This window comes from Pectinophora gossypiella, chromosome 3, assembly GCF_024362695.1.
Source record: "Pectinophora gossypiella chromosome 3, ilPecGoss1.1, whole genome shotgun sequence".
NCBI classification, from domain to species: Eukaryota; Metazoa; Arthropoda; class Insecta; order Lepidoptera; family Gelechiidae; genus Pectinophora; species Pectinophora gossypiella.
This window is the reverse complement of record NC_065406.1, coordinates 7,962,609-7,987,810: the sequence shown is the minus strand read 5'-3', so window position 1 is coordinate 7,987,810 and position 25,202 is coordinate 7,962,609. Positions and strand designations below refer to the sequence as shown.

The 25,202-nt window shown below is 38.8% G+C and overlaps 4 protein-coding genes across 4 annotated transcripts; 2 read left to right on the top strand and 2 right to left on the bottom strand.

Moving 5' to 3' along the window:
- Positions 1 to 34: 34 nt before the first annotated feature.
- On the bottom strand, positions 35 to 2,181 carry LOC126381840 (S-formylglutathione hydrolase). Its single transcript, XM_050031351.1, has 5 exons — positions 2,078 to 2,181; positions 1,309 to 1,529; positions 748 to 993; positions 445 to 664; positions 35 to 323 (listed from the first exon to the last, which is right to left on the bottom strand). The coding sequence occupies exons 2-5, from the start codon at positions 1,521 to 1,523 to the stop codon at positions 141 to 143; spliced, it is 864 nt and encodes a 287-aa protein (XP_049887308.1). The 5' UTR covers positions 1,524 to 1,529; positions 2,078 to 2,181; the 3' UTR covers positions 35 to 140.
- A 3,207-nt stretch (positions 2,182 to 5,388) lies between these two features.
- On the top strand, positions 5,389 to 8,829 carry LOC126381841 (dnaJ homolog subfamily C member 5). Its single transcript, XM_050031352.1, has 2 exons — positions 5,389 to 6,100; positions 8,615 to 8,829. Exons 1-2 carry the CDS (start codon positions 5,524 to 5,526, stop codon positions 8,638 to 8,640), a joined length of 603 nt encoding a protein of 200 aa, XP_049887309.1. The 5' UTR covers positions 5,389 to 5,523; the 3' UTR covers positions 8,641 to 8,829.
- A 7,853-nt stretch (positions 8,830 to 16,682) lies between these two features.
- On the bottom strand, positions 16,683 to 24,741 carry LOC126381821 (uncharacterized). The gene is made up of 7 exons (XM_050031317.1): positions 23,077 to 24,741; positions 21,535 to 21,708; positions 19,985 to 20,185; positions 19,426 to 19,665; positions 17,605 to 17,808; positions 17,088 to 17,211; positions 16,683 to 16,817 (listed from the first exon to the last, which is right to left on the bottom strand). The coding sequence occupies exons 1-7, from the start codon at positions 24,337 to 24,339 to the stop codon at positions 16,708 to 16,710; spliced, it is 2,316 nt and encodes a 771-aa protein (XP_049887274.1). The 5' UTR covers positions 24,340 to 24,741; the 3' UTR covers positions 16,683 to 16,707.
- On the top strand, positions 17,990 to 19,413 carry LOC126381833 (neuronal acetylcholine receptor subunit alpha-5-like). The gene has a single exon (XM_050031343.1). It carries the CDS (start codon positions 18,033 to 18,035, stop codon positions 19,296 to 19,298), a length of 1,266 nt encoding a protein of 421 aa, XP_049887300.1. The 5' UTR covers positions 17,990 to 18,032; the 3' UTR covers positions 19,299 to 19,413.
- Positions 24,742 to 25,202: the final 461 nt, after the last annotated feature.

Here is a 25,202-nt window from a genome sequence, read left to right as displayed (position 1 = left end):
TTTAATTTAGTCCTACCAAAAAAAAAAAAAACTATCAAATTTAACAAATAGGTATATTGACAAAAACAAATATTTATAAAATACATTTAAAATGCCATTTGTTTGTTCGTATTAAACTTATTCTTATACAAATTGAACTTTTAAGCTTTCAGTATCTTTGCATGGAAGTCGAAGTGTTCACCTATGAAGGAGGATATGTAATAGTAGGAGTGATCATATCCTTCCCGGAGGTTTAAAATTACAGGCACGCCGGCTGAACGACATGCTGTCACTAGGTTCTCAGGAAGAAGTTGCTTCTCAATGTAAAATTTATCAGCTGCACCCTGTAAAAAAATAATCTGTTATTCTGACTGCACATGAAATTAGTAATCAGGATTCATACTGAGGTAATTTTTATATACAATAACTCACAATATTTCTTGTTATAATTTAGACTTGTATTACCTGGTCAATGAGCAGAGTGAGTGGGGGTCCGTCATATTTCTTGACTAGTTCTGTTGCATCCCATTCGGCCCACTTGGATTTGGCTTCTCCTAGGTAGCCAGTGAATGCCTTCTCTCCCCATGGACAAGCAGAGGGGTTGCATATGGGTGCAAAAGCACTGACTGACTTATACAGACCAGGATTCCTTAGAGTAGAAACTAAAGCTCCATGGCCTCCCATACTGAAATGTGTCCATGTTTTATTTTAATTAAGAACAACACTATTTACTTGCTGAATACTTTACCACTGTCTGAGAATATTTACCTATGTCCCATGATGCCAACTCTATCTGGATTGACAACATTGCTGAAAGCTTGAAGGACCAATTCATACAATTCTTTGTTTAAGTAACTCCCCATTCTATAGTTTTTGGACCAAGGTTCTTTTGAAGCATCAAGGTAAAAGCCAGCTGAAACTCCAAAGTCCCATGACTCATCATCTCCTGGTATTTTGACTCCTCTGGGTGATGTGTCAGGTCCAACAACTATGATACCATGCTCAGCAGCATACCTGTAACAGATGAGAAAAGCTTCACAAAATCTAATCTTCACCAATTGTTAAGTTCTAACTGAGATGTCTGTCACAGAGTTAGGAAAGCCCTGATCTATCACATACTACACACACACCCACACAAGGTCATTATTAAAGTCATTATTCAGTAAATACCTACCAGGTCTGTAATAGGTGTAATTATGCATAACATGATATAGATAGTTTATCAATTTCTGATAACCCGAATTATCATAAAATGCAAAATTTTCGTTTTTAAAATTCTTGCTTGGCTGTCTGAGAATAAAAACGTTTAAAAAATAATGAACAGTTCACCTCTGGAAGCCTGATTTAGTTATAAAATTCTGTTCAGTGCATGTAAGCCCAGATAGATAGAAGATAACTGGCAGTTTAACGTCGCCTCCCTCAGCTTGGGGTGGCAGGTACACCGAGAAATTCATCTTACATGACAGCTCAGAAGACTCATGGGAGTACACCTTTTGGTGACCCCCAAAAACCTTGTTTGATGACACTAACTCCAGTTTATCCATTTTTACCTAAAAGAAAAACAGTGTTTATTTATTTCATCAACACAATAAATATATATAGATATATGAATAATGTGTGTAGGACACATACATATTATGGAGGTAGGTACCTATACTATAATCAGAGAATTGATCTAACAACATAGCACACTGTGAATCAACGTATTTTGACAGCGACTCTGTGGTGTTATCAAGAAATGTGTAGTATCAAAATTGTTATCAGACGTGAGGCCGCCGGTTCATTAAGTGTTAAAAAAGTAAAGAATAAATGAGCCGTCGTAACTCGTAATAGATGATAAGACATTTTGATAAAGGTAAATTAATTTAGTCAATTATTAAAATTCTTGAGTTAATAAATTTAAATTCTAAAGGTAAATTAATTGGTGAAACATTCGTTACCTCAATTCAAGGACATGGACAATGAAATTTGTAAAAAGGTAGTGATATATATTTTTTTTAATAACACAGGTTTCTTATTATAGTATAAATTTGGTCCAACGATTCTAATAAATTTCTCTGAAAAGTTAAAAGGTCAAGAAAAAAAATGGATAACTTACAAATTAACCGGAGACTCACTTCGCCGGGTTCCAGATAATGTAGAATGACTGAATAGTGAATGACAGACAAGAGGTGTGAATGAATGAAATGAAGTAAAAAGTAGCAAAGTTGAAAAGTAGGACTTGACTTGACAGCTAGTGTGACTGTGTTTGTAGATGTTATTGTGTGTGTGTGTTTAATTTTTGAATGAGTGGATGAACATGAATGAAATAATAAAATACCAACATTAAGAAAAATATAGTGATGTACCTAACCTGTGTAATAATAGCCATGTCTGTGGTAATAGCAGTAATATTCGATAGCAGGTAGCCATAAAGTCGGTTAAAGGGTTAAAGAAATAAATAAGGCTCTGATGAATCCGCTGTGTTAAGTACTATGTAGCATATAAAGTAATAAGAAAGTTAAGTTCCGATTTTGCTGTTTTTTAACAATCTTGCCACGACCATATAGAAACTATTGTTGAATTAATAATTGCATACTTACACAATAAACATATTTTACGCAAAACTTGGAAATGATTTTTATGATCTCAAAACTTGTATTCAACATTTAGAAAAGTATAGCAGCGAATAGAAAAATATCAATCGTCGATTTACGCGTGAAAAAATATTTTACGTTTGGTTGGTTTAAATGCTTTATTGTTAATGGCCAAAGACCTTGTATAGAATAGACGGAGCATATTTAAGACGAAAGAAAAACATAGGTTTTGTCTTTCGCACTCATGTGAGCCGTCATAAGTTAAAAAGAGATAAATATACTATCGTTGTAACGTCTTTTGTACTCGTGTAGCGGGTTTGTTATAGAAACGTACCTATAGTATATGTTTTTGTATCAGAACCACTAGTGCCGTTCCATGTTTTTATCGACATTATTGTTGGCTAAATATTTCATGTTAGTCCAAGATCTAAAAAATATACATTACAAATTGAATGATTAATTAAATACAGAAATAACGACCTAGTAGCCATACCTGGGTGGGTAGAACCACAAGTAAATTAGGTAAAACGATACCTATTTGTACCCTGATAGAAAGATACCTAAGAAGAACCGTACGTTGCGGTGACAGATTCAGAACCACTTATTCAACGTAATTATCATGGACAAACTTGTTAAAGGTCAATTTATCATTTTTGAATCTATGTCATTTCGCAAGGTGTTATGGCCGAGGACGGTCCATCTAGTCCACATATACTATAGTATCATTTTAATACGATATTGCGGCCACCCTTTGGTTGCTATAAATCACATACCTACCCTTTTATAAAAATTAAATACACGTTTTTCATTGACTTGACCGGAAATCGAATCGGCTCTCGATACAAGAAGTAGAAGACCTTCTAGTATATTTCGGGGATTATCTCAATGCGATTAAAGAATAAAAGCAAATACTTCTTTATAAGATTTTTATTTAATATAGTTAGAATACAATGACTACGAAGCACTGAACAATTCCGACTTTTGGTGATAAAAAAAAAAATATTTCCTCTTGTTCACTTTCTTTAGAAGTGTATAGTGTCGGCTCTGGTCGTTATAACTTTACCTGCAAGAATGGCACATATTAACGTGGAGCACACAAATACACAAGCATTGCATGTTTCCACATTGCACATTTTTTTTTTTTTTTTTCCTTTTAAATATCTACAATCAGTCGCAAGACTTTAATCAGATTTGGTGTGTGAATTGATTAGTTAGAAGTAAAGCAACCAATGCCACCATCTTCCATAGTACTCAGCGCCCAAGAACATCCTTCCTTTTGAGCCTCTTCACCCTGTTGCTAGCTTCCAACAGCATAGTTGCTAAGGGATTTGGATGGTTACTCAACCGTTCCTTATGCCTTTTGTTGTACTTTTCAATTTCTTCTGTGATCGTTGGCATGTCTAGGTATTGATGTACCTCTGAGTTTCGAATAAACCAGGGCGCCGCGCATATAGTCTTCAAGATATTGTTCTGAACCCTCTGCAGACTTAGTATATTGGATTTGCTGGCGGTAGACCATAGGGCGATTCCATAGAGCCAGATTGGTTTCAATATTGCAGTGTAAATCATTAGTTTATTGTTCAAAGATAAAGACATTGCACATAGAAGGAATAATCACAGGTAATTACAAAAATAGTTATTCATACTAATTATTTATAGAAGGAATAATCACAGGTAATTACCAAAATAGTTATTCATACTAATTATTTTGTGCAATAGAGAATATTTGTATTGTATTGAAATATTAATCTCTATGTAATATTTTTGTTTGGTATCCTGCTCGATAGAAAGCAAGATACATCGAAATGTAATTAGCACAGGCTTAAATAAGGAGAAGGCGTCCTTCAGAAGAGAGAATTATCTCGTTTCATGGTCTGAATCTAATTGTTTCTTAATTTCTTGTTTCGTAAATTAGGATATTTAGGAAATCTGGAAAATACAATATCTTTATGTAATCTTCATCCAAATCGGAAACAGGTCGAAAAATAAATTAAACGTGAATAGAATAACGCAACATGTAGATGTTACATTCAAACATAATATTATGTTATCGATATCAAAGGACAACACTACTTATAATACTTTGGGTACATGATCTGTCAAAGCTGATTAACGTAAAATGTGAAATCAATTATTTGTACAAATGTGACGGCTTTGCTGAAAATATGCGTCTGCATCGTGTTTAGGGCTCAATAAACTTTACAAAAACCAGACCAGGTAATGTATTTCTTGCACACAAACATGTATTATGTGGTCGATAACTTACCCATGGTGAGACATTGTTTGATCGTTCTCCATTATAACACCCATTCTACTCTCACAACCAATAGCTACGCAAGCCATGGTTCATAATGAATAACTATTTCACAGATTGTTTATATAAAAATTTAAAATAATGTCCCAAAACACCAAAAAACTAACGGCAGGTTTGGTATCCAGCTGACTACCACAACATCTCAAAACGGTAAACACTGACGTTCTAGACAGCGGTGTTTGTCTATGTTTGTTTCTTTTTTCCACAGAGATTGTTGCCATAGGGAAGAAAGAGAGCTGTGATAGTTTGATCGTCACTCTAAAATATTATCCGTCTATTCTATACAAGGTCTTTGTTAATGGCTCTCTGATCTCTGTCAATATTATTTATGAACGATGAGTGTGAACGTGAACATTTGAAATATTCTGCAAATTCTGAAATTTTAAATCGATTTAGATTTAACATTATATTCATAATATTTACGAATTAAGAAAATAAATATAAAATAATGATATATATGTCTTGTGCGAATACTGCATAATACTGCTGAATGCAGCGCAGCAGTTTTTTTAATAATCCTGTTGGCCACACTGTCAATCCTATGTATGTGTCTTGTCTTGCTTGGATTTTTGTAGAACTAGGAAAATTCGTATTTCAATAGTTTTGCAGTAATACAAAGTGTTTATTGTTTGTTAGGATATTCAATATACAACCATGGACAAGAGGAAACTATCAACAGCAGGAGACAGTCTCTACCAAATACTTCAAGTCCCCAAAACTGCAACACAAGACGAAGTCAAGAAAAGCTATCGGAAATTGGCGTTAAAATACCATCCCGATAAAAATCCTAACAATCCAGAAGCCTCAGAGAAATTCAAAGAGGTGAACCGAGCCCACACAATACTCAGCGACGCCACAAAAAGGAACATTTACGACAATTATGGCTCCCTAGGGCTCTACATAGCCGAACAATTCGGGGAAGAGAACGTTAACGCCTATTTCGTGGTGACGAGCACTTGGTGCAAGGCGCTGTTCGTTGTATGCGGCATTCTGACCGGGTGCTACTTCTGCTGCTGTCTGTGTTGTTGCTGCAACTGCTGCTGCGGCAAATGCAAGCCTCGTCCACCTGAAGAGTCTGGCGACTATCACACACTCGAGCGCGACGATTCCGAAGGCGTACAGGCGGTGACGGTGCAGCCGAGTGGTGAAGGCCGGAAGACGGGCGAGCAGGCGCCGCCCATCGCTATGCCGCCGCCGCCCGGCGCCTCCGAAAATACAGGCCTCAACACAGGTGGGGTTAACTATGGAATTTCTCATTAATACACTTTGTAGATGATACCTACAAACACAAATCAGATTCAACAGGAACTATCTTACATTACATAGATAGTTAAAACTTCCTACTTATTTAAATAATTTTCTTCAAATAATAAGAGTAATTGATTCATTTCCGCCTTTGCATCACAATTAATTAATAATGTCTTGGTTATGAATCAAGACCATATTTTAGTTTAATAATTGTTGCTTATTGTAAAAAAGATACTAAGTATTATCGAGTTACATTAGTTTTCTTGTGTTACTCTAATTTGTCAGTATCTAATCTAAATTAGATAGGATTCCTTCATGAAAAGTTATAAACTGGCCACAGTAATCATGTACTGATAGCAAGGTATACCTATGTGCTAAGATAAAGTGAAATATTATGTAACACCTTACACTGCATTATACTCAGCAGAGCTAATTGGGCATTAATTATTACATGATAGCTTGTCACTATGTGTGGTGTTTAAAATGAGCCATTCTATAACACCAATTAAGTAAGAGCACTTTTTAGTCTTAAGACGGTGGAGATGGGCTTTGGTACACAGTTATTGATTATTTTACTGTAAAGTGTCTAATTATATTCATGTTGTCATTTGTTTCATGGACTCAATATAACGGGATTATCAAAGTAGGTAAATATTGAAGAATTGCCCTAGCTGTTTCATGTAAATAAAGAAATAAAAATTCCTAATTATTATTTGCACCCCTATTTAAAAGAGGCCTCTTAGCTACTATATAATAATTTAAATAAATAAACTTGCATTTTTTATTTCTTCAATCAATAAGTCAATTAACAAATTATCCCAAATGTTTTAGACAAGAACAAACTTTGCTTTTTAGAACGGAAAGTCACAATGTTGAACTTTCAAATGCCTATTCACATGCTATAACAAATTTTGTGAATTAGTGTAAACATATTTAAAATGTTGTTACTGTTAAATAATGCAATGAATGTATTGTACCTATCGTCTACAATTATGTCATTTTTATTACCAAACTTAATAAAAGCTGGTTGGAAAGTGTATAAGGATGAAATTACATTTGAGGTGTGAACATTCCATGCCTAATAAATTCAATTAGTAACTCTGTGCAAAGTGATCTCATTCAATATCAATAATTGTGGATCACTATTATGTTTTTATTTCATTGATAGAATTAGTCCAAATTATTTAATTATTTTTAAATAGGCTTATAAATGTGTATTAATTAACTTCTCTTTTTCAAGTGATATGCAAATTGCTCTCCATGAATATTAGTGCAAATACATTAGGTATATAATGCACTTTATAAGAAACCAATGTAAATCAGCCAACCACAAGAAAATGTGTCTTTATTTGTGTCTATTTTAGCATAGCAATGTCTAGTTAATGACCAAACAAAACTTATGAGATAGATAAGATTGTATAAAAAGTGTAAGAATTAGAAACTGGACTACTAGAATGCTAGATGTTACAAGGACATCCTTAGTCTAGTTTCATAGTTTCTGGGTAAATTGATTCCACCATTACAATAAGCAATTGTTCCACCTTCAGTAACATAAACTATATAATACTACGGATTGGTGGTAAATTAAAAATGATGTTTGTTGATGCCGTCATGTAGAAGTCGCTGGACAAAGCTTAACTCTAGTATTTTATTTGTTTTAATCAATATTGATACACTTAAGATTAATTTTAGTGTCATAAGAAGTTATGCTAGTTGTTTTGTATTTTAGATGTGAATGGAGAGGTTCATTAATGTTATTTAGGAAAAATATTTGCAATGTCCAATTTTATATAATAGGTACCAATTGCTTGTGTAAAAATTGCATTCGCCACATCATTTCAATATATTGTACCTATTATTACACTGTTAAAATTTTATTGACATATATACTAATTAAATGACAAATTGTGTGTGATTAGTAAGATACTTAGTCACTGATATAATGTTTAACTTAATGAAAGTTGTTCAAGCTTACATTGTACATCCGCATACCTACATTGCTAGCTTAGTTCGATACTTAGCCCATTTGCTCAAGGAAAATGTCTGTGCAAAATTATGAATAATACATTTGAATAATGCATTACTCTAGTCTCAATGTTGGAACTGTGTGAAGTTCAATCATGATAAAGACATTGCTCTTTCTAAATCCTATAGGCATTTAGTGTAGCTTGATGTAAGATATGGATAATAATAATTATGATGTCCACATGTTTGACCAAATGGGCTAACTGTTATGTATTATAATGTTATGGTACTAGTCAACGAGTATTTATAACGACCGTGTCAAGAAACAGTGTTAAATTGTAATTTCACTTAATAAATTTCTATCCTAATAAATATCTGCATAACATAATACTAATCTATTATTGAGTATACCATTATGATTAGTTATAGGCTCTCTAATGATAGTTCGTTTAATTTATTTTCCCACAAGGACTGGTATACAGCTATGCTATTTTCATATCTATTTTTAATTTCATTTTTTTCTTATTTGCAGGAAGCAGTATTCCAAAATACACATGAAGTATTCACAACTAGTCTAATGTAACTGTAAGAGAAATGAGGAACTGACTTCTTAACAATTTACGACACCCACGCACTTTTTTAAAAATGTAAGCCTAAAGTAAGATATTTTAGAATTGTTTCTTCACGTAAAATATTTTTATACATTTAAATATTTATGTTTTTCTCATAATATATATTTGTAACTTATTTCGTTTTAATTTTTATTGGCTTTTATTTATTTAAAAACATTTTATGAAATGGTGATAAGATGTCTGTTAAGAGTGAACTAGATAGCTATTAATTGTTTCTTAAAATAAATAGCTTCAAACATTGGAAAATAAGTATGTTACACTGAAGTCTCCTAATTTTCCCATTTAATACAGATTTTCGTTCTTGGTATACAGGTAGGTATTACTAGCGACTCAATATGTTTTCGCCTAGGCTTTTTGGAGAATCGCCTAATATACAGTGGACATACTTTCATTTTACTATGTATAGTTATTACTTTGTTATTGGAAGGTATGTGGCGATTTCACAATCCCACATGAAAGGTATGGAATTCCAAATCTGTCCTTTGTCTGGAATAACTGGAATTCTAGTATACAGCATGTGTCCTTGCATTTTATATTTGTTTATATAAATTAATATATTAGAATTGTTAAAACAAACATATACATATATATTATACAGTGTATAAATAGAAATAATAAAATATATATATAGTTTTATTTAAATAAACGATATGTTAAAGTTATTGTAAAACATCAAAATTATAAAGTAAAAGTTAAAATAATAATTTAGATATGTACAAAATCAGTTTACGAACAGACAAGCGTACCGAGTTTTGTTATTAGATATTTACGCGCCGCGCGCTAAACTAGTTAGGCAGGTTGCGCGCCGCCCGCGCGCCGCGTACCGCCTCCTTCCACTTGGAGCGCGGCGCGCGCGCGCCGGCCGCCGCTGCGAACCAGTCTATGCTACACCGCTGTCGAATGTGCATGACGCTTTGTATGCAACGTAGATCTCTCGCGCTTACGCTCGTAATATTTTATGCTTGTCTATCTTTCTGTGCTTTACTCTTCTAGTTGTTCTCTTACTTTCCTTCTGTGCTTTTGTCTATTGTGCCGTGTCTTGTATCGTGTGCAATAAACGTTTAGTGTGTGAACGTTATAACGGAATTTTATTTCCACCCGCCGTCCACGTCGCACTATATTAGCGAATACCTACTCCTAACGCTAAATTGGTGACCACCAAACATTCACGCCATGAGTGAACCGAGGAGGAGTGCAGATACCGACGCTGCAGGAGGCAGCGCTGATGGCAGATTTTTTGAGTGTGAGCAGCGGACGTCGGGCGAAGTTAACCGCGTCGGAGTGCGCGTACCGCCCTTCTACCCACAAAAACCGAGCTTATGGTTCGCGCAGCTAGAGAGCCAGTTCGTGCTGGCAAATATCACCACGGAGTCGACCAAATTCCACTACACATTAGGTAGTCTCGACCCGTTATACGCTGCAGAGGTCGAGGACATAGTGGCTGATCCGGACATGACCAATAAGTATACCCGTCTTAAGACGGAATTGATTAAACGTCTTTCGGCATCCCGGGAGAAGAAGGTCATGCAGCTGTTGACCCGCGAGGAGTTAGGAGATAGAAAACCTTCCCAGTTCCTGCGACATCTCAAACAGCTTGCCGGACCAGAGGTTCCCGAGGGATTCATGCGGACCATCTGGGCTAGTCGGCTCCCCACCAGCGTGCAGTCGATTATAGCGTCGCAGGTAAAGAAGCCGTTGGACGAGGTAGCGGAATTAGCGGACACTATCATCGACGTCGTGCAACCTACCCCGCAAGTAGCATCAACATCGCGAGCCAGTACATCGGATGACTCGTCCACCTCGATGAGCGGCCAGATAGCGGAGCTTACGCGTCTCGTTTGTTCTTTACAGACGAAGGTAGACCGTTTATCGCGTCCCAGTGATAGATCCAGTAGCCGGAGCCGGAATCGCAGGCGTTCGTCATCAACCCGGTCGCAGTCCAACTACAGGAAGCATCCAGTCTGCTTCTATCACAGCAAGTACGGGCCGAAGGCGCACAGGTGCGTGAAACCGTGTGACTACGCGGGAAACGACCGAGGCAGTCGATAATGGCGGCTGACGATTGCCCAGGTACCGGTCGCCTGTTCGTAACGGACCAACGGACTAAAATGCAGTTTTTGGTGGACACTGGCAGTGATTTGTGTGTATTTCCCCGTTCCGCGTTGAAAGAACGTCGTCATAAAACGAATTACGAGTTATGTGCGGCAAACGGTTCGACTATACATACGTATGGATATGCACATTTAGTGCTCAATATAGGCTTGCGCCGCGACTACGCTTGGCGATTTATTGTGGCCGATGTAACTAAGGCGATAATAGGAGTGGACTTTTTATCGCATTATAATCTTATTGTGGATGTTCGCAATCAGCGGTTAATCGATAGCAATACTACTGTCGCGACCCCGGCTTTGCTTGCGAAGTTTTCTGATAATGTTTCTTCAGTGAAGGTCATATCGGGAAACACTACATACCACAACATACTTGCTAAGTTCCCCGACATCACTCGCCCATCTGGTATACAACGCACACCTACTCACAGTACACAACACCACATACGCACTACACCTGGTCCCCCGGTATCTTGTACCCCTCGCAGGTTGGCTCCTGACAAGCTGAAGATTGCGAAGGCTGAGTTTGAGGCGATGTTACAAAGTGGTACCTGCCGACCATCTGAGTCGCCATGGTCGTCCCCACTACACCTGGCCCCTAAAAAGGACAATGGGTGGCGTCCTTGCGGTGACTATCGCATGCTGAACGCCAGGACGGTGCCAGATAAGTACCCAATTCGCCATATTCACGACTTCTCCCACAGCCTCGCAGGTTGTAACGTGTTCTCCACTATCGATTTGGTCAAGGCGTACAACCAGATCCCCGTGAATCCGAATGACATCCAGAAGACCGCCATTACGACACCGTTCGGCCTTTACGAATTTCCGTTCATGACGTTCGGACTTCGTAATGCCGGACAGACGTTCCAGCGCTTCGTGGATGAGATGCTCCGTGGACTGGACTTTACCTACGCCTACCTGGATGACTTTTTAATATTTTCCAGAGACCAGGAGACGCACGAGCAGCACCTGCGACAGGTCTTCACCAGGCTGCAGGAGTACGGCATGGTGATCAATACGGCGAAGTGTGTATTTGGCGTTCCCACTGTAACTTTCCTGGGTTACACTATTTCTGCGGAAGGAACTAAGCCCTTAACGTCGAAGGTTGCCGCTATCCAGGACTTCCCTACCCCGAAAACCGTACGGGAGTTACGTAGGTTCCTGGGAATGGTGAATTTTTATCGCAGGTTCATCCCAGATGCTGCTAAACACCAGGCACCCCTCAACGAGCTGCTGACTGGGTCGGTCAAAGGATCACAACCAGTGAATTTCACCTCATGTGAGCATGAAGCCTTCCAGGCTTGTAAGGATGGCCTAAGTCAGGCTGCCATGCTAGCTCACCCTGAGTGTGACTCCAAGCTTGCACTGGTCACCGATGCTTCGGATAAAGGTATCGGAGCCGTTTTGCAGCAGTTGAAAGGTAAGGATTGGCAGCCCTTGGCATTCTTTTCGCGGAAGTTGGGCCCCTCTCAGCAGAAATATTCAGCTTACGACCGCGAGTTACTCGCTATTTATGAGAGCGTTAAATATTTTCGCCACATGCTTGAGGCGAGAGACTTCGTGATCTATACGGACCACAAGCCTCTCACCTTCAGCTTCCACACAAGGAAGGACAATTGCTCACCTAGACAGTTTCGTCATTTTGACCTGATCTCGCAGTTCACCACCGATATTAGGCACATTTCGGGTAAGGATAACGTGGTTGCCGACACCCTGTCTCGCGTCGACGAGATAACGCAACCCATTAACCTGGAGAATCTTGCGATATCACAGCGGGAGGACTGCGAGCTGAAGGAACTACTGGAGAGCAATTGTTCCTCCTTACAATTGCGAAAAGTAAGGCTGCCAGGTACTCACGTGGAGTTATATTGTGACGTGCAGGAACGCGTACCACGACCTTTCGTCACGAAGGAGTTTAGGCGTCAGGTCTTCGAGAGTCTGCATACCCTGAGCCACCCCGGCTCAAATGCTACTGCCAGACTTGTCGCCGAACGGTACGTATGGCCTGGCGTTAGGAAGGACTGTCGTGAGTGGGTACGTACCTGTCTGGCATGCCAGCGTTCTAAGATCAATAGACACGTCCACTCAAAGCTCGGCAATTTCAAATTACCTCAGGCGCGATTCTCCTTCATCCATATTGACTTGGTCGGTCCCTTGCCATTATCCCAAGGATATCGCTATTGTCTCACCGCCGTCGATCGTTTTACACGATGGCCTGAGGCGATACCATTGACTGACATGACAGCCGAGACAGTGGCTAAGGCCTTATTGAGTGGGTGGATTTCACGCTTCGGCTGTCCCACAGACATCGTGTCGGATCGCGGGCGTCAATTTGAGTCTTCCCTGTTCAAATACCTGTCACAAATGGTAGGCTTTCAGCACAGGCGAACTACAGCGTATCACCCGGCCTGCAACGGCCTCGTCGAGAGGTTCCACAGGCAACTGAAGGCTGCTATAGTTTGCCACGCTAGCGAGAGTTGGGTTGAGACGCTCCCTTTGGTCCTGTTAGGCATTCGCAGTTCCTTCAAGGAAGACTTGAAGGCCTCATCAGCGGAATTGCTCTACGGCGAGCCTCTTCGTCTCCCCGGAGAATTTTTCAGCTCACAGCCCATGGACACCATAGATGTGACCGACTACCTGTCTCGCCTACGTCAATTCGTCAGGGAGTTGAAGCCTACACCAGGTTCACGGCACGACAACAATCGGTCAACATTTGTGTTTAAAGACTTGTCTACAGCTTCCCATGTCTTCCTGCGGGATGACACTGTAGGCGGATCACTGAAGCCTGCTTACTCAGGACCTCACGAGGTTGTCGAGCGAGGACCAAAAGTTTTAAAAATTATGGTCAGAGGTAAAAAGGTGACGGTATCCATAGACCGTATTAAGCCGGCCTATATACTGCGCACCACTGATACCGAGGCAGATACACCATACATACCTCACACACATTCATACACACACACTGACACACAATCCTCCAACACCGAAGAAAACATTATCAGGACTCGATCAGGCCGTAGGGTAAGGTTCCCCGACTATTATCGCCCTTAGGAAGGTCTCTGGAGGGGGGTGATGTGGCGATTTCACAATCCCACATGAAAGGTATGGAATTCCAAATCTGTCCTTTGTCTGGAATAACTGGAATTCTAGTATACAGCATGTGTCCTTGCATTTTATATTTGTTTATATAAATTAATATATTAGAATTGTTAAAACAAACATATACATATATATTATACAGTGTATAAATAGAAATAATAAAATATATATATAGTTTTATTTAAATAAACGATATGTTAAAGTTATTGTAAAACATCAAAATTATAAAGTAAAAGTTAAAATAATAATTTAGATATGTACAAAATCAGTTTACGAACAGACAAGCGTACCGAGTTTTGTTATTAGATATTTACGCGCCGCGCGCTAAACTAGTTAGGCAGGTTGCGCGCCGCCCGCGCGCCGCGTACCGCCTCCTTCCACTTGGAGCGCGGCGCGCGCGCGCCGGCCGCCGCTGCGAACCAGTCTATGCTACACCGCTGTCGAATGTGCATGACGCTTTGTATGCAACGTAGATCTCTCGCGCTTACGCTCGTAATATTTTATGCTTGTCTATCTTTCTGTGCTTTACTCTTCTAGTTGTTCTCTTACTTTCCTTCTGTGCTTTTGTCTATTGTGCCGTGTCTTGTATCGTGTGCAATAAACGTTTAGTGTGTGAACGTTATAACGGAATTTTATTTCCACCCGCCGTCCACGTCGCACTATATTAGCGAATACCTACTCCTAACGCTAAAGGTATATCACAGAACATTGTTGTTTATTTTTCGCATTTTTCCGAGTAGGTTTTTAATGAACATACTTTGTACGTGACCGGCAAAAAGAAATCTGAACATGAATAGATACTCGAACTAGCGAGCGCCTATAAGTTGTGATGTCCAATGGCAGATAAAAATATTTCAGGCAATACAATACAATATAGGTAAAGACGAGACAAGGTAAAATTATGTACATTTATTTAATGCTCTTGTGATAATATCCATTATAAGTTTAGTACAGTTATTCTTAGAAGGAATAACTACATAAGCAGCTCACGACTACATTTCCAATTGGGTTAGTCAGGTACATCCATCACAAGTAGACAGAGCACCCACGTCTTTAAAATTCAGAAGAATATTATAAAAATGTATAAAAATATGCATATATTTTAATATAAATAATTAATACCATAATTAACCTCTATATATTTATTCAATATAATGAGCTTAGTCACGTAAATATGTATGAACGTACGTATATGTAGGTACGTAAATGTGTATAGGTACCTGCCCAAATTATTATAAAATTATATAATAATATGTAGGTATATAACATGCCTACCTATTAATCATGACTGAAATGAGTAGAATTCGGGTCTATTATCTATCATCATATCATAGAGAATAATAATAAGTATATTGCTTTGCTTTATACGATATATAAGGTATAAGGGGTTAGAATCACTACGAAACCAAATCGGTTCGCTCTATATGTATATGCATATCCCAAATACATACTTTGCATACATGTGAATTAAACCTATGGAAAGTATTGTTAGGATTTAAAGAATAGGCAATTTAATTGTAGGATTTTAAAGAACACCCCCACGCTGCGTTTGAGATTTAATTAAAACTAAATAACTAAATTTATTTTTAAATATTTTAATCATTTTGACTCTACTACAGGGATCGCTTTGTACACCCAAGTCTATAAAATGATCCTTCTTTAATAAAACTGAAAATATAGCAACCAAAAAAATAATAGAATGGTAGTACACTAGAACTTAAATGACTTATCCAAACAACCTTTAACGTTGGCTCTTACTTTCATATTTTCGATATAGTAAGCATTCTCCCGAGAGATTATTTTCACACCTTTCTCTAGAGGGATCATTTTGCACACCTTTCCCCTACCTCCTCCTTCGCAGCAGGGAATAAAAAGTTCGTGGTAGTTAGGTATTACACCCATCGCAACCCATACAATACATGGCTGTTTCTGTGTCTTTCAGAGAACTGCTTAAAATTATGTTTAAAATAAGACAAGTAATACCCTATCGCTTTTGCCAGTTATTATCGTACGCATAAACATAGGTATATATGTAGGTACTATATTTATAATCCTAGATAAAGGAATTTAATCAGTGGGTACGTATACAAACAATCTTTTCCTCAAACTTCGTAAAGATTTGAACGTGTAAGTAGGTAACATATAGTCGGTAGCTTGTTTCAATCTTGCCAGATGTTTGTAAGGATGATGTAGAATATAATAAAAATATCCATCTAAATTAAATATTATAATTAAGAAAGCCTTGGTGTTTATAATTGAGTAGGTACTTAGATACCTACCTTATACCTAACCTACCTACTATGTTTCATCCACAGACTCCATCGTAACAAAACTGATCGATTCAAAACTTGGCACATTTCATATTACGAATTGCGTGTTGCAGCAGAAACTAAAACGGTGCCAAGTAATCTTTTATTTTTTTGCTTCAAAGATCGGTAGGTGTCTTCGTTTAAATTGAGATAAAACTTCCTATTCTAAATAATAGGTAAGCTACAGTGCACCCCGTTTGACTCTACATGAGTAAAACAATCACTAAGTATTTCCAGTTTAGAATATCGCGTCATCATTTTTTTTGACGTGACTTATTGTAGATTTCCGCAGATGGCATTAACTACTTACTTGGCAAGAAGTCGCGTTATCAAAACTCGCTAGAAGTTATCGCTCGTCTCTCTGCCCACCCCTTTAAAGACTATAAGCGTGAGTTTATGTGTGTATGTAAGAGTAAAACAACAGTGGATGTATTGATTACTTATGTATTAGTCAGTAAATATCTAAGTTAAAAGACATTATAAAACAAAATTGCCGTTCATAATTGTGACGTTGTGCCAGCGTACGAAGAATAGGTACGGCCTGTCCACCATTAGCTCCATCTCAGGTGGATCGTCCCATTCGATACCTGGGGCAAAACATTAACTTTGTTACTATTATGCTCAAAATTTCTATCCGCTTCTGAAAATTTGTTTCTAAAATTTCAGTTTTACGATTTGTAGATCTGCTTACCCCAATACCGATTAAAGCCGCCGTGAGTTTTCACTATAGCGTATCTATTTCGGTACAAAAAAGACGAAATCTCTCAGGTATTCAATTCGATTTCTACGGCTTGCCGACATATAGGTAGGTTATTTATCTTGTTTATCTAAGCAAGGTACTTATTTTATGATTTTACCGTCATCTTTGAACGCGTTCCGTCCAGCTTCCGCCCAAAACATGAGCCGTTGCACCGCATGCGACAATCGCAGGTCCGTCGGAGCTGTGTCGTTGTTTATCTCGAGCACTCGTGAAATGCCCATCTAAAGTCGACATACAAAAATACAAATAAATAGCGAATACTTATAAACTCAACTTCCTCCTTTCATTAACCCTGCCTCCTTGATCTAGTGGTTGAGGCTAGCGAGTAAATTCAAGCTCCAACAGGCTCGATTCCAGAGATAAGAACCTTTGTACACATGATTGCACCAATAAAGAATTAAAGATAGAAAGACTAAATCACCATTTTGTTAGAGAAATAACGAATCCGTCATACAGAAGGGACGTTAATGTAGGTACCTACCTACTACCTAAATTAAAATTACGAGAATTAAGATAACACATTATTATGGTCTTATATCGCAAACAGTCCTCGTTACGAGTGTAATACCTACCAAGATACCTATTTAAAACAATAATTAAGTATAGTTTCTTACAGCTTGAAGTTTGTTAGGCAGCAGCAACGTCATGCGTAGAGTGTAGATGGGTAAAGTGATAGCCACCCTCATGGAATGCATCTTGTTGAACACGGGTCGGAGGCCGGCGGTGGACATGTATCCCGCTAAAGCTCGCAGCGACGGCCCGCGAGGCACCAGAACCAATAGACTTAAACCAGGCGTCGAGTACTGAATCTCTACCGCCTGCAAAATCATGTAAAACAAGCCTAAGGGTAATGATCGACAGAAACACTACGATATTACAATTATGACAATAGCGGCATCAAATTACACGACACGACACCATCATTTGTTCTGTATCATAAGCGTTATCTTTGGGGGCGGCTAGGCGTATTGAATTTACTGACCAGCCAAGCGCAACAGGCCCCATTCAATTCTACAACGAACATTGCACAGTATTGAACGACATGTGCACTAAGCTAGGCGCGTTGATTCCATTGTGGGCGCTGATCGTAGCCAGTGTCATTGGTGGCGACTGTCCCGCTGACCGCGAGCAAACTCTCCACGATGAAGGAAAATTACACCAAGACCTCCTATGTGCTTACAAATCAGACTACCGTCCGGTTAAGGATCATAAAACATCAATACAAGTCAAGGTTCGCTTTGCACTGAAATACATAAGCTTCGATTCTTTGGAAGAAACATTTACAGTACACAGTTGGGTGGCTATGACATGGAAGGACGAATTTTTATCGTGGACGCCCTCCAATTACGGCGATATCAAAGAAATCCAAATAGAAAGCCACGAAATTTGGACGCCAAGAATGGCTTTATTTAACGCAGATGCATCCTTATACCAGTCGGACAGTATTTACACGACTTGTCTGGTGGCAAATGATGGGGTGGTGACATGTGTGCCGCACCTCGCGCATTCCGGCATATGCAGAATCTCGTTGCGACGATGGCCGTATGATGTTCAAAATTGCACCATGTATTTCGGGTCATGGATGCATACAGGAGAACAGGTAAATTACACCTTCTACCAAAAGCAGCCTGTTGTTCTTGATGACTACAATAATGGACCTGGATGGAAACTGTTAAATGTGGCAAATGAGAGATTGTCTGGAAAATACAGCTGTTGCCCCAATAGCACGTACCCGATGCTGAAATACACGTTTCTGATGAAGAGAGAGGCGGCGGGTCCGGCGGCGATAGTTGTGGTACCGTCTATCGTCATAGTAATGCTGACACTCACTTCATTACTTCTGGACGTGAAAGATAATATAAGGCTGATAATTGTGTGCTTTAGCCTGTTCGGGCATTTTATATTTCTAACCGAAATTGGATACAATATTCCAAAACACAGTGCTGACACTCCTATAATATTATTATTCGTACGGGACTCAATGATTGTAACACTAGTAACGATTTTGGAAACATTGTTATTGATGTCCCTGAGAAGGCGGACGCTGCCGGCGCCGACATGGATAGTAACTGTGACGCGATTAGTGACGAGTGGGCCTGGCAAATACGTGGTATTTACAGAGTTCGACCCGAGCGATTTGTCAGATAATAAAAATATTCTCACGGAAGACGGCTCTTCCAAAGAGGAGAGAGCGCGCGCTGCTTCCGACTGGATACAATTCGCTAACTTACTTAACAGCTGCATATTTATTGTGTCGGTTTTCGTGTACTTGGTCTTAATTTTTGCTTATATTCCCTATGATAACTAATTGATTATTATTTAGAAGTGGTAAAAATATTGCTTGAAAAAGTGTAAGTAAGTTAAGTTTGTCATGTCCTTAATTATAATTTTCGAGAAAATAATAAATAGCAATAAAAAAATAATTGTATTTATACCTCAGCATCCCATTCGGTCAAGTCTGCGTATTGCACGATGTCGTTGATGCGGATCATGCGTGCTGTGCGCGCGGGCGCACCCTCGGCGTCGCGGAAGGCGCGCGTGCCGTTGAGCAAGGTGGGGGACGCCCGCCAGCGCGCGCGCACATACACTGTACTCAACAGGGCAGCGCGCACACCATCCGATACCTCATCTTCTTCAAATGTATCGCGCATAGCTCCACCAGAATCAATTTCTACCTAAAGCATAAAATAAGGAATAATAGGTACTACGTATAGAACGGCAACTCTCCGCTCCCGACCAGCGGCTGAGGTAAACCTTTACCTCACCTCACCTCGGACTTACTTTAGTCTTCAGTCGTACGGGCGTCAGATGTCACACAGTAATAATGTCAATGTATAGTGTCTAAAACGAGGTTTTTTGTATTTCGAGGTGTGTTTGTTGTTTGTTTGTTATTCGGAGTGTGAAAAGGCCACATTGTTAGGTATAAATAAAAGGAACACATGATTCCAATTCATAATACCAAAAAAAAAGTAATAGGCACTTATGTTATCTTACCAAATGATTAAGGTACTGCATAAGTTTGTTGGAAGTTTCCCTGCTGTTGAATTTGTCGAGATGGAGCCGTAAAGTTTCTGCGCCTTTAGTGTTCAAGTGGATGGTCTCGTTGACTACCAGACGCGATGACCACCGGAATTTGAGCGTATCACTTGAGTTCGGCAGCATATTTACAGTCCATTGAATTAAATCCAGTTTCTCCTAAACGAATAAAATGACGTAAATAGTAAATGGATGAATATCAAAATGTGCCGAGTTTGGTGGCGAACTTTAATAATACTTTTTCGTTAAAAATTGGGTTCGAAAAAATTATATGAAAGTTCGCCACCGAACTTGACATTTTGAAATTCACCCAAATACTTAAAACAAATAATAACCGGGTACTTACCCGGGTTCCGGGTTAGTAAATACTTACCTACTATGACAAAAAGTACGTATGTGACTCTCAAAAAAAGTTGGGTAAGTACGCCTTCGAAAAGACAGATAGGTACGTACTTAACTTATAGATCTGATAACGACCTAACCTAACGTGATTCATGAACATACTTAGTAGGTACTTCATACGTAAGTAATGGGGTGGCACCCCATTATGGTTTCTTGTAAGACAAAAACAGAAAGACTGAATGTTTGCCCACCCTTATTAGAATGACAAGCGTGTTTGTATGCCTTCCTTCAATCAATCAGGGGCCTGTTTAATAAAACTTACAATTGTAAATTACAACGACAATTTGATGTTTATTGCGTAGCTAATATGAAACTGCAAAATATTCGTGATCACACACTCCGCAATGTACATCAAATTGTCATTGTAATTTACAATTGTAAGTTTTATTAAACAGGCCCCTGGTGATTAGTATCATAAAGGATTTTTTATATCAATTTAAGGTACTTATACGGTTTGTTTCAGATGCCATTAACTACTTGCATGGACGAATGGCTCTCACCCATAATAAAATAAAAAAAAAAAGATATAAAATTTTAAACGACAGGTCTAAGAGTGCTCAGTTAGTCGTGAACGTCGGCTCAGGTCGATTATATTGAAATAATCAATCGACTCGATTGTGCCGATAGCGATAAGCGCTTCTCTCGTGTGGGTTGAGAGGTGGATTACCAACCTCATCAACCCTGGTGTCAGGGTTACTATTGAGCCGCCAAAGACCCCTGATATGACTCATGTCCACTTCTTACATCAGTAAGTAGTAACCGGGACCAACGGCTTAACGTACCGTCCGAAGCACGGATCATCTTACTTTCGGACAATCAGGTGATCAGTCGGTAATGTCCTAACCAAACTAGGGATCACAAAGTACCTACTTTGTGTTATTTTCCCACCGGGATTCGAACCCGGGACCTCCGGATCGCGAGCCTAACGCTCAGCCACCGAACCACGGAAGCCGTTAAGCGCTGAAAGAGAGAAAACGACAACCACGCCGACGAACTTGGTATCGGGGTCCTGAAGTGTTTGTTGTCGCGAGCTGATCGTCCGCCTCTATGGCTTCAGTAATCGGATCGTCAACATCGTATGTTAAGTGCATCCTTTGTTACTTTACCTTATCAGAAGCGGGCAACGCGAGTGTCTCCTCTATTTCTGTTCTTGTCTTCGGATCCACCTCCATAGAAAATGCAGTCAGGATCAGGTACAAGAATAAACCAGACTCCACAAAGCTTATTCCGTTTTCACGCCTATCGGCTGGACTAATGGACGATAGTTTCGTAAACGTTGTCTGAAAATTCAACAATATATTTTTTTCTTGTAACTTACAATAGGATCGTACCTCCTTTGGTGTGTTGTTTGAGATTAAAAGCATAAATGATTATCATTTGCCTCGCCCACGTTGCCGAGAAATACGGAGGTATGTGACCTAACATGTATTGGACAGGTTTTTCCTTGGCTTTGGTTGGTTGGAAGGTTAGATACACAGTCGCTTCTGTAAAAAATATCCTACCTGTCAAATCTTCAGGTTAGGTAAGCGGACCCTGTGAAAAACAGGATAACGTCTAAGGAGATGATGATCGAGTCTTCTTATATCGTGTGGGTTGTGAGATGGATTACCAACCCCATCAACTCTGGTGTCAGGGTTATTATTGAGCCGCCATAGGCCTCTGACGTGACTCATGTAACGACTACGTACTTACATCAGTAAGTAATAACCGGGACCAAAGGCTTAACGTGACTTCCGAAGCACGGATCATCTTACTTTTTGGACAATCAGGTGATCAGCCTGTAACGAAACTAGGGACCACAAAGTGATTTTTGTAATTTGTCCCCTCCGGGATTCGAACCCAGGAACTCCGGATAGTGAGCACAACGCTCAACCACTGGACCACGGAGACCGTCAGTCTGGAGATGGTATCTACACATGTGGACACAGCTTTATGTTACGTAACGTCTGCGATCTCAATTACATGTATGAACAATTATCTTCTAATAGCGTAATAGATACTTAGCGTAACTTAGCCCTATTGTTGCCAACAAATAGGTAGTTTTCGAATTCCTCTAATGTAATAAGTACTACACTTATGTGTAGGGTTGGCATTGGCCAAAGTGGAGATGTTCTTAGCAAAGGTTTATTAATACGATCTACTCTAAAGGACACTAAACCGGCATGAATTCGGAGGAAGTAAGAGAAGTGAGTCCAAATCGAAACAAATGGAATTCCATAGTCTCTGCTTACCCCGGTGGGAAATGTCCCACCGGGGTATGTCTAATGAGACATACCTACGTGATTACGCTTATTGCTTATTGATCATATGACTAAAGACAGACAAATCTTAGTGGTTCACCAGATCACTAACCCATGATATCAAGATCATTGACAAAATAAACCCAATAGGCAAGGCAGTAAATTTATCTACAGTAAAATTGATTCAAATAGACCTGTTAGGTACTTTAACATCGATTTCACTTTTAAATAATGAACAAATAAATTGATTGACATCGACGTAAGTTGTATTAAATAACCATAACAAGCTAGAGAAGCTAATTGATTCGGTTGATATGTTATTTACTTACTTAACATTTGGATAATAAAGATCTAAGCACCTACCTACATGATTAAACCACTTATGACAAATAAAATGTACATACTTACCGTATAAAATTTGTGTTCAAAGTGATCAAGTTTTTGCAAATACTTTTCTTGCACGTCCAAATATGGATGTTTATAAATCGGATGTATTGGCAAAGAAACAGGTCTTTGCAGTGCTTCAACCTTCTGAAATATTTTAGACACTGATTGAGTTATTTCTGTTGTTGGCCGATCTTTTGACGTGAATGTTGCTTCGCTTACTGGTGAACTGGTCGAAGGTGGAACTGTTAAGGACGATTCAGAATCAAATCGTGCTATTCCAGGACTTTCTGAAATCATACTAAATTTTAAAGTGCTCATTGAAGTCGCAACGTATTTCTCGGAAATAACGCATACAGAGGTTGTGCCTGCTTCCTCAATTTTCGATGGCTTTAACGACAAAACCTTTTCGTAGCGCTTTGAAATGTTATCATTCTTTTCAATATTTTTTGACATTTCTGTTCTACGAGCCCTTTGGAAATTAAATGGAACAGTCGTAGCAGTGTACTTCACTGTTACAGAATTTAAAAGACGTTTCCCGCTTGGGTCACGTTTTCTTTGTACCATACTCGCTATGCTATGAACTATCATTGGATGTGTTACAGAGTTCATAATGGGTACAGATGTTGTGGCAGTTTCTCTTGTTTTACGATTAAGCGTTCTTGTAGCAATTGTATTCTTGTCACTACCGTACTTGTTCAGTTTAGGTAGAAGCTGAGTCATCTTTTGTTTCCTATGTAGTTCTCTTTTAATATCTTCCAATGGAAAATGAAATTCATCATTGCTTTTTTTCAAAGGATTGTAGTTATACATAGGTAAGGCATTCTTTAAAAGTCCATTCTTATTTACATGCATTATGTTCTCTATTTGATGCTGTAATCTTTGTATTAAGCTGTGATACCATGAGTTTTGCAAATTGTTTGTCATTAGAGGTTGCTGTACTAAATTAGGATTCAAGTTTAATCCAGACCTTACATTATCTTGTACCGGCTTATATGTTTGTTGTAGCAGTTGATGAAGATTTCTTGTCACATCACTCGGATCACTACGCTGCTTAACACTGTTTACAGCAGAGTTACTGAAAAACACTGGACAGGATAACCAATGGTGGTTCTGATAAGACGGACATAGCATGCTGTGCGCTGCTACTAACCATCTTTCGTGGTGTTCTGCTGTATGCGGATTCTGATATCTTTGATCATATGTTGGAATATTGAAACTGTATACACATGCTTCTACAGTAAGTAGACACACCAAAATCTGCAATCTAATACTGTTTGCCGTCATGCCTGATTACAGGTAGGTATGCAACAATAATTCATTGGATTCACTGTGGGTGCGTTTTATGTTGACGCTAATTAAGTTCATGTGACTTTACCGGCGAATATGTTGGTTGAGAGAGCCCCGCGGAAGCATGGCGGGTCGCGAGCGGACTGACCGAGGTACGTTATCAAACTGCGGATCAAACTAGCCATAACGATTGAAAATGTTTTCTGTTCCACTAGCTCTAAAGCAAATACTCAGAACTGAGTTAATGAGAATAATTAATACACCATGTAGGAAATTAGCTATATACGATAATGAGATTTATTTTCAAACTAGCGTTTTGCAAGATTACTTAATTGAAATTTTGTTGTACCTACAAATTCTACTCAAATAAATCTTAGTACGTGTTGGTTTACAAGCTTGATTAATTTACCAGAACAATACCTACCTACTTTTTTTCCTAATATAACTTTGATGTATACGTACTTCATTGTGCAGCTGTCTAATTAATAAGTAAGACATTTTAAACGAAAGTTTAGACATAAAGCGACTTTTAAAATTATTTATTACCAAGGACAGTTCAACACAAAATTTACGACTGACAAAATTTGAAGCAAACTGCGTGTTCAAAACTTTTGCTATGCATAAATACTTGCAAGATAGTTCTTTTTTTCAGTGTTCCTACCTTAGTAGCAACTTGTTTAGTGAATCCTATCATAAAATAATAATATGAGGTAGGGAGACCTACATAAGAACAGTGAATGTATTATTTTGGGTAGGTTGGAGGTACGATCGATGAATATTCAATAACTTTCGTTTTGCCGCAGATGGCATTAACTACTTGGCCGGACAAATAGGAAGCGCTGAGGGTTCACCCGGTACAA

What these genes read in the sequence shown, in the direction of transcription:
- LOC126381840 (XM_050031351.1), bottom strand. Translation starts at nt 1,523, where the DNA reads ATGGATAAACTGGAGTTAGTGTCATCAAACAAGGTTTTTGGGGGTCAC. An exon ending in GTTGGCATCATGGGACATAG is followed by an intron (nt 665 to 747) that starts GTAAATATTCTC and finishes GACACATTTCAG; the next exon opens with TATGGGAGGCCATGGAGCTT. An exon ending in TCACTCTGCTCATTGACCAG is followed by an intron (nt 324 to 444) that starts GTAATACAAGTC and finishes ATTTTTTTACAG; the next exon opens with GGTGCAGCTGATAAATTTTA.
- LOC126381841 (XM_050031352.1), top strand. Translation starts at nt 5,524, where the DNA reads ATGGACAAGAGGAAACTATCAACAGCAGGAGACAGTCTCTACCAAATA. An exon ending in AAATACAGGCCTCAACACAG is followed by an intron (nt 6,101 to 8,614) that starts GTGGGGTTAACT and finishes TCTTATTTGCAG; the next exon opens with GAAGCAGTATTCCAAAATAC.
- LOC126381833 (XM_050031343.1), top strand. Translation starts at nt 18,033, where the DNA reads ATGTGCACTAAGCTAGGCGCGTTGATTCCATTGTGGGCGCTGATCGTA.
- LOC126381821 (XM_050031317.1), bottom strand. Translation starts at nt 24,339, where the DNA reads ATGACGGCAAACAGTATTAGATTGCAGATTTTGGTGTGTCTACTTACT. An exon ending in TGCAGTACCTTAATCATTTG is followed by an intron (nt 19,666 to 19,984) that starts GTAAGATAACAT and finishes TTTATGCTTTAG; the next exon opens with GTAGAAATTGATTCTGGTGG. An exon ending in TGACCGAATGGGATGCTGAG is followed by an intron (nt 17,809 to 19,425) that starts GTATAAATACAA and finishes ATGATTTTGCAG; the next exon opens with GCGGTAGAGATTCAGTACTC.